This window comes from Triticum urartu, chromosome 3A, assembly GCF_056163025.1.
Source record: "Triticum urartu cultivar PI428250 chromosome 3A, HENAU_Tu73, whole genome shotgun sequence".
Lineage (NCBI taxonomy): Eukaryota > Viridiplantae > Streptophyta > Magnoliopsida > Poales > Poaceae > Triticum > Triticum urartu.
Window position 1 is genome coordinate 176,520,126 of NC_141875.1, and position 15,357 is coordinate 176,535,482.

Genomic DNA, 15,357 nt, shown 5'->3' on the forward strand with positions numbered 1-15,357 from the left:
TTGTGGTGGTTGATCAGTCGGAGGCCTCACTGCACAACATCATCCACTCAAATTGCCCTGCCCTAGAGCGCTTGCTGCTTGTTTTGGGAATAAAAACCTTTCATTGGAATTTGTTTGGAAGGACATCAGATCATCATCAAAGATGCCCCTTCACTTAAAAGGTTGCTCCTTGATTATTGTTATGTACCTTCGCAAATAATTGTCGTCTCTGTGCCTAAATTGGAGACCTTGGATGTAATTCGTGATCCGTTTAAATTTCACAAGATGGTGTTTGGCTCCACACTTATTCAGGTATTGTATATTATCATCTACACTTTTGTAATCATAACCTGCATTTTTCATTTATGCGCATAAGTTTTATATCATCTTGGAGTATGCTTTGGATACTAATATTATGTTATATGCTCAATAAAGAGTTCGATCATCGATAGCCTACCAATGATGTTGGACTCTGTCAAGATCTTATATATCAGGTTTAGTATTGATCTGAACACAATTATTGGCTTGATGCCATGCTTTCCATGTCTAGAGAATTTGTATATAATGGTGATTATTTCATGCACATTGAAAGCCCATATATATTGTACTAGACTTACCGTTCAGCTGTCGCTCTTTCGACATACTCTTTTTTTAGACCTTCACTATTTTCAATCTTCATGTCTACGTAGGCACTAACACATGGAGAAAAACATATAATGAATCAGTGGCGTAATAAGCACCAGGATTTTTTCAGTTCTCATGACATTTGTTTAAGGACAATAACGATGGAAGGATATGCATCCAACTAGGCAAATAGAAGCTTGGTCACATTCTTCCTGTTGAATGTGAGGTTACTATTGTCAATGAGGCTTAAGTTTTTCAACAAGAAATTTCTCACGGATGGATACGTTGAACAGCAAAAAAAGAAGTTTCAGGTAGACAAATGGGCTTCTGAATGCGCTCGGCTTCTATTTACAACAACTAGCGGTCATATTCCAGTAAACCTTTTGGCACATGATGTTGATTTTATGGATTAGACCGATCCATTTGTTTGTGACTGCCAAAAACAATGGTTGGGTTAGATGTTATTGCCATGTTTAGTTTGGGTTTTGTCTAGACCTGATGAACAATTAATCCTTGGGATTTTGTACCAGTTGTAAGCTTGAGTTAGATGTTGTTTCCCTTTTCAACTTGGCTGTGACTATCATATTTTCTTTAAAACAAGGCAAATGGCTTGCCATTTCCTTAATTAAAGAGAGAAATATTGTAACAAATCCCAACCAAGGCAAATAACATCACTCTCGTCGCTGCTTGAGCTTATTGTGCATTACAGAACCCAAGTGCTTAGCGCCCGCCAGCACCCACAAACTTATTTTGGGCTAGCACACCAAATATGCTATAATTCTTCATAAGAAAGGCTGCATGGCCATGACAGATTTGAATTCTGACATTTGGGACCCATGAGGAAAAAGCCTATCCAAGGTGGTGTTGACTTAGTCGACAAATGATTCTGCCTACCAGCCGTTGGATTGAAATCCAACATCTGACGTGTTTCTTCTGTCTCTTGTCTTCTTCCTCCAGCTGTCCAAACCAAACTATGCCATCGGTCCTGCCTGCTCCCGCCTCACACGGCTGGTTGCGCCTCCGGCCATATCATACGCTCAAATGTTGGCTAGTCCATCCCCTCTATTCCCCGATACGTCTTGTAATTCTCCGACAATGTCAGCCCCAACCCGCACCCGGCCGTACCCGAACCAGTCAACCCTCATACTCCCCTCCACCTGCGACCACATTGCCGCATCTTCCACGGCTCATGTTCGTTCCCGTCTGAGGCTTCATTGTCGTCCTTCGCCTTGGTTCACTCACCGTGCATGGTGCGCCGCCGTCTAGCATAGTCAGAGGATGACAGTAGGGACCCACCAGAGTCATGGCAGTACGCAAGCAACTTCCTTGTTAGTACAAGCCAAAAGAAGCTTCCTCCTAATGGTTTGACATCTGGGTCCCACGCCATTGTCAATGTATAGTCAATAAACGAGAGAATTACACAACGAGCGGCTGATACCAGGGACCCAGCAGGTCACGCAGTTGTTATTTAGTTTTAGAGACAGAGCAAGGTATCAAAGGGGTTGTGCGAGGGCTGTGGCCTGTCTAGCCTAGGGTTTTATTTTATGTTTACCACATGACAAGCCCAGTTGTTTTTATTTTCTTTCCGAAAATGGCGAGCCCAGTTCTATTTTTTTTACAGAATACCCAACTGAGGCCTATTGGGCTGCAAATCTTTCAAGACGACGACGGATCTATTCGCTTGCCTAGAAAATGGGCTATAAGTAGTAAGAAATGGGTTGTAAATTTTAAAAACACAACAAACTGGCAATTAGTTTCAAATTGTTTTTTTAGGATTTCATGATTTTAAATTTCATTGATTGTTTTTGCGGGGGAAATTAAGTTGGATTTTAAACTAATATAAATTTATTTTTCAAATTAGTTTGAATGTGACTTGAAATTTCGAGATTAAAAAAGTTTGGACCGGATTTAAATATGCAAAGTTTCGTTGTATTTTTTAACCGTGGCCAGAATATGGGTTGTAATGCTACAAAAAGAATATGGGCTCCAAAAAAATCCTTAAGAATTAGCAAACGGGTTGTAAAGTATTATAAAGTGGAGAGGCTGACTGTAGGGTCCCACGTGGTCCATGGCCGCACGCAAGGAAGTGCCTCCTTATCACGCAACAGAAATGATTGCACCTCCTGACAGCTAGGACCCACCAGCTACATCTTCGCACGCAAGGAAGTGCCTCCTTATTACACGGGGAAAAAGGTTTCCTCCACCTGACAGCTGAGACCCACCAGCTACATCTTCGCACACAAGGAAGTGCCTCCTTATTCCGCGCAAGAAAAATGATTCCTCCCGCTGCTAGGTGGGACCCACCAAATTTGGTGGCTGACTCGTGGGCCTACTAAGTTGACGTGTACGCGGGGTTTTGTCAACCTAGTCAACAAACGATTCTATTAGCAATGACCATTGGATGTTGATCCAACGGCCATGTTGCTTCTTCAACCTCTGATCTTCGTGCTCCAGCCGCCCAAACCAGCGCCGGCGGGACCACCTGCTCCTACCTCCCATGGCCGGTTGTGCTGCCACCACTGGCCATGCCATCTCTCTACTCACCCACACCTCATGTTATTCTCCGGCGACGGCAGCCTCACACCACAGCCGAACCAGTCAACCCTTGTACTCCCCTCCACGTGGGCATTCGCTGTCGGGTGCTATCCGTCTCTACGTCGTCCGCTTCCTAGCCTCGTCGTCATCCGCCGCCTTGGTGCTCTTGGCGCGGCGTGGTCAACGAATGAAAAACATCGGAAGACGACTGTACATGGTGACGCTGACAGCTGAACCCACCAGCTACATCTTCGGATGCAAGGAAGTGCCTCCTTATTACGTGCAAAAAAATGATTCCTCCCCCTGACAGCTGGGACCCACCAGCTATATCTTCGCATGCAAAGAAGTGCCTCCTTATCCTCCCTAACAGCTGGGACCAACCCGGTCGAAGCGTACGTAGCATTGTCTGTCTGGTCGCGAATGTGTATGTAGCGTTGTCATAGTACAGTCCGGCCCCTATGGAGCAGTCCATGCAGTGCCGCCTAAATTGAGTACATGTACGTACAACCATGCTGCAAAAAAATACAGGCACATACGTACATACGGCCGGGGTCTCGAACATGTACTCGTGCATACGTACGGCCAGGGCTCATGTACATGGATAGGCAACGGATGACAGCAACGGCCACCCGTTCATCAGCAGCCAACTGGCTGGGTCAGAACAGAGGAAACAATGCCGTGTTCATCGGGAGCCAAGCGACTGGGTCGGAACACATCATGTTCATCGGGAGCGAAGCCACTAGGTCGAAACGAGTGTTGTTCATTGGGAGCCAACTGGCTTGGACAGAACAGCCGAAACACGGTCTGACGTACCGCAAAACAGAGGAAACGACCTTTTATTCGACCACGTACGGTTGAAACGGGGCCCTGTTGATCCGGAGGGGTCCGGCGTGCCGCAAAACGAAGGAAACGGACTTTTGTTCGAGCACCCAAAGTCGAAACGGGGTCCTGTTGATCGAGAGGGGTCTAGCGTACCGCAAAACGAAGGAAACATACTTCACTTCGAGCACCTACGGTCAAAACGGGGTCCTGTTCATCGTGAGGGGTTTGGCATACCTTAAAACAGGACTCCACATGCTACTGGTCATCCATCGTCTAGCTACTGCCTCTCGCTCCAGCCTCCATGGGGTACTGTTCATCCACTGTCGTCCTTCAGGCTCCACCGGCTACTGTTCATAGAGCCTCCATGGGGTCCTGTTCATCCAGCCCCAACCGGCTGGGATGTGGCGGCCTCCTCGGGGTCATGTTCATCCAGCGGCAATCGCCTACTACCACAAGTCTTGTTCATCCAACCCCCACCAGGAACTGTTCATCCAAAGCCAACCAACCAGCTCGACTCACCACGTCTCGACTCATTCTACGTACCGCGCGCATGGTAGCAATGGTCACTGTTCATCGAGAGGCAACCCAACACCGGCTGGCTACGTCTCGCACGGGGACTCGATCGACTTCAGTAAGCAGCAACAGTGATCGATCGCTCGGGTTCAGTTAGCAGCAGTAGCGAAAGAATCGCGATCGGGTTCAGTCAGCAGCGAATGAATTTCTCGGGTTTAGTAAACAGCAAGGGATCGATCGCACGGGTTCTGTAACATAGCTAGTGTGATCGCTCTGGACCAGTTAGCCAACGCCCTCGCACACACGCGTCGTATGAGATTGTAACGCCCCAAGACCGGAGCTTTAGATGCCTTCCAGGATTTTCGGGTTTCGTTGTGTGTTTTGTTTCATCTGTTGCATTCATCTTTGCATCGTGTGCTTTGCATCATGTCATCATGCTATCATGTCATTTCTTTTTCTTAACTCAACTAAATAAATGGCATGGATCTTTGATCCATTTAAATCGAGGGAACTCACATGGTGGTTTCTCTTTATAACCTATCCTCCCGATAGTAGGGAGCTATATTCAATATTTCTTTAATTTGATATTCATCATAACACACGTGCAAAAATAATCCTCATGCCTATTTCCACTTCGAGTTTGACCTTCAATTCATGTCCACAATTCTGTATCTCTTTTATCGAGGTTCCTCTAAAATAAAGAACATTTTGGACCTTCCAAACCTCCATTTCCTATTCACCCATTTGAATTTAATTCAAATGAGTTTGAATATAAACCTTGCATCCATGCCCACTCCTATTTTCTTGGTTTAGACTCATTTTTATGAGTTTGAGAATATATTCTTTCTCCTGCCATCTTCTTTTCTCCGTAACAATTGAATAGCGAGAAATGGATGATTAAGAGGTGCACCGGCAAGAGAAGACATTTGAAACAAGGAAAAGGCATGTGATCAACACAGAAAGCTTGAATTGAATCTACCGGAGAAGAAAAGAATGAAGAATGACGAACGAGTAGAGCATCTTCAAGAGAACCACCGTGTAAGAACATTGATTGAAAAGATTGGAGAGACTTCACATCCATAAAATGGATAACAAATTAAGAAACCTGAGTCCTTGAAGAAAAGGGGTGGGAGGGCGGGAAAACAAAGGCAATTTGGGACGGATTAAACAACACCGTTGAGAAGACTTGAGTTGATCTTGCGGATGTTGAAAAAGATTGGATCCACTAGAAGAGAAGCACACCGGTTGAAAAAAAGGAATTAACATGACAATCTCGATTATCATGAAGGATTAGTATTCACATCGGAGTATGAGAACACCATCTAGGAGAGGTATGGAATCAACATTTGACTTCGAAGCAACTCGAATACCACAACTGAAAACAAAAACAAAGGATTGGCTTGAAAAAATAAGCCGAAACAAACATATGATAGAGATTTCGTCTGAAGTTTTCGTGGTGGGGCCTACACGGGCTCGATCGTACAACACCATCATGTACAAGGCAATGCACATGACATACGTGAAGGAAATATGCCCTAGAGGCAATAATAAAGTTATTATTTATTTCCTTATATCATGATAAATGTTTATTATTCATGCTAGAATTGTATTAACCGGAAACATAATACATGTGTGAATACATAGACAAACAGTATGTCACTAGTATGCCTCTACTTGACTAGCTCGTTGAATCAAAGATGGTTAAGTTTCCTAGCCATAGACATGAATTGTCATTTGATTAATGGGGTCACATCATTAGAGAATGATGTGATTGACTTGAACCATTCCGTTAGCATAGCACTTGATCATTTAGTTTGTTGCTATTGCTTTCTTCATGACTTATACATGTTCCTATGACTATGAGATTACGCAACTCCCGTTTACCGGAGGAACACTTTGTGTGCCACCAAATGTCACAACGTAACTGGGTGATTATAAAGGTGCTCTACAGGTGTCTCCGAAGGTACTTGCTGGGTTGGCGTATTTCGAGATTAGGATTTGTCACTCCGATTGTCGGAGAGGTATCTCTGGGCCCTCTTGGTAATGCACATCACATAAGCATTGCAAGCACTGCAACTAATAAGTTAGTTGCGGGATGATGTATTACGGAATGAGTAAATAGACTTGCCGGTAACGAGATTGAACTAGGTATTGAGATACCGACGATCAAATCTCGGGCAAGTAACATACCGATGACAAAGGGAACAACGTATGTTGTTATGCGGTCTGACCGATAAAGATCTTCGTAGAATATGTGGGAGCCAATATGAGCATCCAAGTTCCGCTATTGGTTATTGACCGGAGACGTGTCTTGGTCATGTCTACATTGTTCTCGAACCCGTAGGGTCCGAACGCTTAAGGTTTCGATGACAGTTATATTATGAGTTTATGAGTTTTGATGTACCGAAGGAGTTCGGAGTCCCAGATGAGATCGGGGACATGACGAGGAGTCTCGAAATGGTCGAGACATGAAGATCGATATATTGGACGACTATATTCGGACATCGGAAAGGTTCCGAGTGATTCGGGTGTTTTTCGGAGTACCGGAGAGTTACGGGAATTCGCCGGGGAGTATATGGGCCTTATTGGGCTTTAGGGGAAAGAGAGAGGAGAGGTTGGGCGCCCCCCCCCAAGGCCTAGTCCGAATTGGACTAGGGGGAGGGGCAGCGCCCCCTCCTTCCTTCTCTTCTCCCTTCCCTTGCCTTGACTCCTACTCCTACTACTTGGAAGGGGGGAATCCTACTCCTGGTGGGAGTAGGACTCCTCCAGGGCGCGCCATAGGGGCCGGCCCTCTCCCCCCTCCTCCACTCCTTTATATACGTGGCCAAGAGGCACCCCATAGACACACAAGTTGATCTTCATGATCGTTCTCTTAGCCGTGTGCGGTGCCCCCCTCCACCATAATCCTTGATAATATTGTAGCGGTGCTTAGGCGAAGCCCTGCAACGGTAGAACATCAAGATCGTCACCACGCTGTCGTGCTAATGGAACTCTTCCCCGACACTTTGCTGGATTGGAGTCCGGGGATCGTCATTGAGCTGAACGTGTGCTAGAACTCGGAGGTGCCGTAGTTTCGGTGCTTGATCGGTCGGGTCGTGAAGACGTACGACTACATCAACCGCGTTGTGCTAACGCTTCCGCTTCCGGTCTACGAGGGTACGTAGACAACACTCTCCCCTCTCGTTTCTATGCATCATCATGATCTTGCGTGTGCGTAGGGAAAATTTTGAAATCACTACGTTCCCCAACAATATGAAGCGTCCCCGAGTCAGCATAGCCAAGGACTCTTTAAGACACAACGAGACCACTGTAAAACCAACCGTGGATAGTCGGACCACTAGACGTCGAACCCCAATTTCATATCATACATCTGTCGGAAAGATATCCTACGATATACTTAAATTCCCACTTATAAACTCCCAAAAATTTTCGGTTATGCAATCAGGTGTTGGGGATACAAGGGAAGCATAATATCTCACCCAAACTAACAAATCCTACATCGAGTTGTATCCATCCTTCAACACATAATCAAGAAACCTTCGGAAATCATTTACCTCAACCTTCAAAAATCATTTAATTAATGCATCTATATACTTGGTAAAGGGTGGAAGGCTCGGCCTTATGCCTGGTGTTTTGTTCCACTCTTGCCGCCCTAGTTTCCGTCATACCGGTGTTATGTTCCTTGATTTTGCGTTCCTTACGCGGTTGGGTTATAATGGGAACCCCTTGACAGTTCGCCTTGAATAAAACTCCTCCAGCAAGGCCCAACATTGGTTTTACCATTTGCCACCTAGCCTTTTCTTTTCCTTGGGTCGGCCAACTCAAGGGTCATCTTTATTTAAACCCCCGGGCCAGTGCTCCTCTGAGTGTTGGTCCAAACTAGAGCCCTTTGCAGCGCCCCCTCGGGGAAACTCAAGGTTTGGTTTTAGCTGTACGGAGCGCCAATCCGGTGTGCCTTGAGAATGACATATGTGCAGCTCCTATCGGGATTTGTCGGCACATCTGGGTGGCTTTGCTGGTCTTGTTTTACCATTGTCGAAATGTCATGTAACCGGGATCCCGAGCCTGATCGGGTCTTCCTGGGAGAAGGAATATCCTTCATTGGCCGTGAGAGCTTGTGATGGGCTAAGTTGGGACACCCCTGCAGGGATTTAAACTTTCGAAAGCCGTGCACGCGGTTATGGGCAGATGGGAATTTGTTAATGTCCGGTTGTAGAAAACCTGAAACTTATCTTAATTAAAATGCATCAACCGCGTGTGTAACCGTGATGGTCTCTTTCCGGCGGAGTTCGGGAAGTGAACACGGTGTTGGAGTTATGCTTGACGTAAGTAGTCTTGGATCACTTCTTGATCATAGTTTCTCGACTGTGCCTTGCCTTCTCTTCTCACTTTCATTTGCGTATGTTAGCCACCATATATGCTAGTGCTTGCTGCAGCTCCACCTCATACCTTTTACCCTTCCTATAAGCTTAAATAGTTTTGATCGCGAGGGTGTGAGATTGCTGAGTCCCCGTGACTCACAGATACTTCCAAAACCGGCTTGCAGGTGCCGATGATATCGTGCAGGTGATGCAACCAAGCTCAAGGAGGAGCTCAATGAAGTTCGTGTTCGTTATGTTGTTCCATTTTCCAGTTGATCAGTAGTGGAGCCCAGTTGGGGCGATCGGGGATCTGTAGCATTAGGGGTAGTCTTCTTTTATTTTGGTTCCATAGTCGGACCTTGATTGTATCTGGATGATGTAATGTTATATTCATGTATGGTGTGAAGTGGCGATTGTAAGCCAACTATGTATCCCTTTCCTTATTCATTACATGGGTTGTGTGAAGATTACCTCTCTTGCGACTTTGCCTTCAATGCGGTTATGCCTCTAAGTCGTGCTTCGACACGTGGGAATATAGCCGCATCGAGGGTGTTACAAGTTCGTAATCAGAGCCTTCCCCGACTTAGGAGCCCCCCTGCTTGATCGAATCGTTGGCGTTGTTGAGTCTAGAAAAATGTTTTGAGTCTTTTAGGATTATATATATCGGAGAGTAGGATTCTTTTTACTCCTCAGTCCCTTCGTCGCTCTGGTGAGGCATCCTAATGTAGAGTTTTGACTCTTCTCTTCTCAAATTTCACTAAATTTTTTTTAGGATCATGCGGGTATCTTGGAATCGTTCCGATGGTTTTGTGACGAGAACATTGTTCTTGGTGCCTCCTGACATTTAGAGGTTGTGGTAGTGTCCGGGGAGTTGAGCTCCGAGGTGTTGTCGTCACAATTTCATCGTTGCAGTTCTGTAATACCTGAGTTTCGCCGACATCGAAAATCTCTTTTATGCAGTTGTTGGTGAGATAACCTCGCACTACAAGAAATATGTCAACTTATGACCTTCTGTCAGTGACCCTCGAAGAATTGGTCATAAATCTATGACCATTTTAGACCAATTGGTCAAAAGCTGTTCAGGGGGCTCCAAACCCTAAACCATTGCGACCATTTTGGTCAGAAAGGTCATAATTTCATTACACGAAATGGTCACAAAGCAAACAGTGCTAGTCCGCTGCCTTATTTCTAGCTGATCATGACCACTATAGATGGTCATAGCCTTGTAGATTGTGGTGGGTTGTGATGACTAGGCACCATCTCATCAGTTTTGCCTATGTGTCATGTCCATGTGGTAGTTTTTGCCCTAGGTTGTGAAGCAACCTATATTTCTATCATTCCCAAAATTCCCAAAAAAATCTCATAAATTCTTTGGGTCATATCTTCATCAAATATGTAAAAAATACTTCCTTGCCTAGTTCAAAACTAATTCAACAATATTCATTTTCCTATTATGTTCACAACAACACTTTATGAAGGAAGTGCTATTTATATATTCTTGATTGCCCTAGGAATTTTTGGGCACTCTTTCCTATCCAAATCATTACCGCGTGACAAAATTCAGCTCCATTTGCCTAGAAAATCTTCCTTGGCAAATTTCCAAAGTTTTTGTCCACCTAGAAGCATTGTGAAGGAAGTACCTTTTTTATATCTCTAAATGACATGAAATTTATACAGTTCCTTCATATGCCCAAATTATCACCCTCCTCCAAATTGCAGCTCAGTCAAATCATCTATGTGAGCCCAGGTTCAATTTATATTTTATGGCCAAATTGGCACGTTGCAAAGCAAGTGTTATATAGACCCCTCCTATTACCCTCAAACTTTTCGGGCACTCTTCCATACCCAAAACATTGCCACATGATAATATTCAGCTCAATTTTTCTAGTAAATCTTTCTCGGGAAATTTCCAAAGTTTCTACCTAGAGAGAAGCTTTGTGAAGTAAGTACTAGCTAGGCTTACCCAAATGATCTGAACATTTACCAGCGCATGACCATACCTAAGTAACTTACCTACACCAATTTTGAGCTCATTTCATTCATCCAATCTCTCTCACTAGTTTTCCCAAGTTTCCGTCCATAGAAGAGCATTGTGAAGGAAGTACTACTTTGGCATGTCCAAATGGTATCAATTTTCTATAATGCTTTCCTATGCCCAAATAACCATCCTCCACAAAATTTCAGCTCAATCCATTCATTATTTTGAGCCCAGCTTCAACATTCATATTTTTTTCCAGCGTGGTACTTTGCAAAGCAAGCACCACCTAGGATCCTCCTTTTGAGCTAAAAATTTGTGAATACATTCTCCTTAGTAGATGATCATCCTCAGACAAAACTCACGCCCATTGGCCATGTGAATTTCCCGTACCGCTAATCAAACACTTGGCTGCTAATTCATGTTTGAGCATCGATCGGTCTCCTCGTGAGAATCTTATGTTGTAATTTTCTTCCTAGCACCAACCTGGGGAGGGCCCAACCCACTAGACATTCCTAGGCCGCCCAGAACACATGGCAACATTACGGTCACGCGGTGACCACGTGACGGGCATGCGAGTTTACGCGCTCTAGAGTTGGGGCCCTCGGCCACCGCCCAAACCTCGACGTATCGCCACCAAACCATGTATTTATGATTAAATAGGTCCTTATGTAACTAGAAATGATTTTTGGAAAAAATAAATAGCAAACTATGAGGCAGCTGCAGTTCAAATTTGACCCGCTTCTAGCTGAATCGGTGGAAATTTGTCTTTTTCACGAGAGGTGGATCAAAAATTTTTACACCCAACCATTTTCTCAATTGTGCATTAAATATGGCCTAGTATTTTATAAAAATTATTTGGTCCAATTTTGCAACAATTATTTGGTAGTTCCTTCACAAAAAAACCTCCTTTCGGGCACTCGAAAAATGGAAAATGGTTTTTTCGTCCAACGAAAATGAAAACTTCCTTAGGCAACATTGTTTTCCATTCCAATATGCACCCTTGTGCACAATATGAGATCATTTGAACAAACTATGCCATGAATGTGGCCATAAGATTGATCATTTGGCTTGAAAGCCATGAATCTTCACACATGATAGCTCATTTTTGAGAACACTTTTTTAAAATAATTATCGTATTACAATTTTATTATTTTTCCCGGAAACTTGGTCATTTATAATGACACAATGCGAAGGTTTTCCAATTTTTTATTTTTTTTGAATTTTTTATGCCCGTTTCAAAATGTGGTCAAAACGGCGGGCTTGACCGTTCCTAGCAAGCGGTTGAATCTTGGAATTTTTTTGGTGTTTCTCTGATTGAATAGATACTTATGTACCTAGAAATGATTTTTGTAAAAAATGAAGAGCAAACTATGAGGTAGCTACAGTTCAAATTTGACCCGCTTCCAGCGGAATCGACGAGAATTTATCTTTTTCACCAGAGGTGGATCAAAACTTTTCACACCCAACCATTTGGTCAATTGTGCATTAAACATGGCCTAGTATTTTAGAAAATTGATTTGGTCCAATTTCGCAACAAATATATGGTAGGTCCTTCACAAAAAAAACTCATTTCGGGCACTCGAAAAATGGAAAATGAATTTTTCATGCAAAGAAAATGAAAACTCCCTTAGGCAACATTGTTTGGAATTCCAACATGCACCCTTGTGCACAATATGAGATCATTTCAACAAACTATGCCATGAATGTGGCCATAAGTTTGATCATTTGGCTTGAAAGCCACTGATCTCCACACGTGTTAGCTCGTTTCTGAGAACACTTTTTTTAAAATAATTGCCGTATTACAAGTTTGTTATTTTTCCTAGGAACTTGGCCACATATGATGACACAATGCGAAGGTTTCCCGATTTGTTGAATTTTTTTGAATTTTTTATGCCCGTTTCAAAATGCGGTCAAAACGGCGGGAATGACCGTTCCTAGCTAGTGGTTGAATCTTGGAATTTTTTTGGTGTTTCTCTGATTAAATAGATACTTATGTACCTAGAAATGATTTTTGGAAAAAATAAAGAGCAAAGTACAAGACAGCTACAGTTTAAATTTGACCCGCTTCCACCTGAATCGGCGGAAATTTGTCTTTTTCATGAGAGGTGGATCAAAACTTTGTACACCCAACCATTTGGTCAATTGTGCATTAAATATGTCATAGTATTTTAGAAAATTGATTTGGTACAATTTTGCAACTAATATATGGTAGGTCCTTCACAAAAAAGTCATTTTGGGCACTCGGAAAATGATTAAAAATAGCTAGAAAGATCAAAAATGCATAGAAATTGGTCCTTATCCATAAAATGTGGTCTAACTCTAGTGAAAATTTGTGTGGTGCCATTTTGCAAAATATTTTTGATAGCTACTTCACAAAATCCCTCTATTTTTAGTACTTAGACACTTTTTTAAATCACTGGTTTTTCGAACCAATCAGGACTCTTCCCACGGATCGATGACATGGCGCCCATCCATCCATCCATCCATCTATCTACAGAAAAAAGGAAAAAAGATAGCCCCACCCACAGCCCAAACCCTAGCTCAGATCGACCCTTCCTCCCTTGTCCCCATCTCCTCACCGTCGCCGCCTCCCTCCCGATCTCGCCGCCATCGCACCCTTCCTCCCTCGTCCCCATCTCCCGATTCCTCCCCCGCCGCCCCTCCCTTCCACCACCCTAGGCACTCCACCGCCCTGACCTCGCCGCCCCCACCCGTCGTGGTTGTCGTCCTAGGGTTCTACCGCCCACACCTCGCCCCCTGCCTCTCCACCCAGACGGCCTCGACCAGATCTACCGCCTAGCCCTAGCCTAGCCCTAGCACGCCGCCCGCGACCTCCGCCTCCTTGACCCGCTCTTCGTCTACCCCTCCATCGTCCTCGGCCGTGAGCACGCCATCGTCGTCAACCTCAAGCAGATCCACTGCGTCATCACCGCCGACGAGGTGCTCCTCCTCAACTCCCTCGACAACTACGTCTTCCAGTACGCCACCGAGCTGCAGCGCCGCCTCCTCCAGCGCGCCGAGGGCGACGAGCTCCTCTTCGAGTTCCGCACCCTCGAGCTCGCCCTCGAGGTCGCCTGCTCCTTCCTCGACGCCTGCCCAGGTACCAACACCATCCACGCGCTCCACAGCCTCCTTAGGTTGCCCCCTCTGAAATCACTGTAAATACTTCAGTCGTGATTATTATTAGTCATGGTACAATGATCCCATGATTATTATTAGTCACTGTATATACTCCACACCCCTGCGTTCCACCCATCTAAAATCACAATATATTCCGCAGGGTGGTGGAGTCGCGGCCCGAGGACTGGCAGGCCATCGTCTCCGCCTTCGAGAGGATCCCCAAGGTGGGTGGCTTCTCTTACCAGTTGTAGTGCTCCTCCACTTAGCATTTATCTTCTTAACATAACATGTGGTGATACTAATATGGTACTGAATAGTTCCTCTCTGATGCCAATTGCACAATAATGCGTGGGTGGTCTAGTTGTCCATTCAATGGCAGATGATCTGTGATTGCACACACTGAAAATTCACCTTCTGTAAATCCTTGTATGAACAACCTTATAATTTTGGTGGATGCACGTGTGGGTGGCAGGAGGGCTAGTTCATGTAGCTTACTTCCTATTTGTCATTTTGGTGGCTTGCCATTTTATTTACAACATTGTGGATGATGCCATTATCCTAGTTTTCACATTTATATTAGTCACTTAAACAAGGCTGGGTTAAGTTGAGTTGTTCTGCTGCTGATGGCAATACAAGCCAATAGATCGCACATGCAAAAATTCAAACAGATTTTGCTAGGTTAATGTTGAGTTGGGGCTGCTGCCTGCATATGCAAAAATTCAACAGATTTACAACATTCTGGATGATGCCATTATCCTAGTAATGAAGCAGAGATACTTACTTCTGCAGGCAAAGGTACATACTGTTGATGCCACTCGATTGATCAGTTGGCATATATACAAGGATGAATACAACCGTTTAGTTAGTTTCCATGATTGGTTTATTTGTGATTCATTCTATCTCTGATGGTTACCTTGCTTGTGTCTGAACCTGTATGATAAGCTAATATATTTTCTAGAAATGGCTTGGGAACCTGTTTGGTTTCGACTAGCCACCTATTACGCAGCTAGTTCCATGAGTATTTAGTCTTCTGTCCCCTTTTCTGGTAATGATTTGCCACATAATGTTCATGATGCATCATATCTCATGTTGAAGTACTTTGCTGTGATGCTTTGTTTTGGGGTCAGTCTGTAGTACTCTGAACAAGAGCATAAACATATATGATTGTGTTATATTAATTGATTGCATGCCCTCTTGGATTCTGTTTTTGCCTGCTGCATGTGTGCTGATAGTTTTTGGATGGTGTTGGCCGCGGGGTATGGCCAGCGATGTCGGGTCGTTGGTCAGACAGACGATCAGATTTAGTTTTGGTAGATTTTGTTGATTGCTGGTACTGTGTTGACGCAACCTCGAATGCCTTGCCCGTTACGCCGTTGCTCCTCTTTCTTATCTGCTTCGATTGCGGGTATCCAGAGCCAGATCATG

General features: G+C 44.3%; 1 protein-coding gene across 1 annotated transcript; it reads left to right on the top strand.

Annotated features, from left to right (window-relative positions):
- The first annotated feature begins 264 nt into the window (after positions 1–264).
- Positions 265–14,923, top strand: LOC125546752 (magnesium transporter MRS2-B-like). Its single transcript, XM_048710897.2, has 5 exons — positions 265–291; positions 13,630–13,970; positions 14,093–14,156; positions 14,659–14,727; positions 14,891–14,923. The coding sequence occupies exons 1-5, from the start codon at positions 265–267 to the stop codon at positions 14,921–14,923; spliced, it is 534 nt and encodes a 177-aa protein (XP_048566854.2).
- Positions 14,924–15,357: the final 434 nt, after the last annotated feature.

What these genes read in the sequence shown, in the direction of transcription:
- LOC125546752 (XM_048710897.2), top strand. Translation starts at nt 265, where the DNA reads ATGGTGTTTGGCTCCACACTTATTCAG. An exon ending in CCTTCGAGAGGATCCCCAAG is followed by an intron (nt 14,157 to 14,658) that starts GTGGGTGGCTTC and finishes AAAATTCAACAG; the next exon opens with ATTTACAACATTCTGGATGA. An exon ending in ACTTACTTCTGCAGGCAAAG is followed by an intron (nt 14,728 to 14,890) that starts GTACATACTGTT and finishes TATATTTTCTAG; the next exon opens with AAATGGCTTGGGAACCTGTT.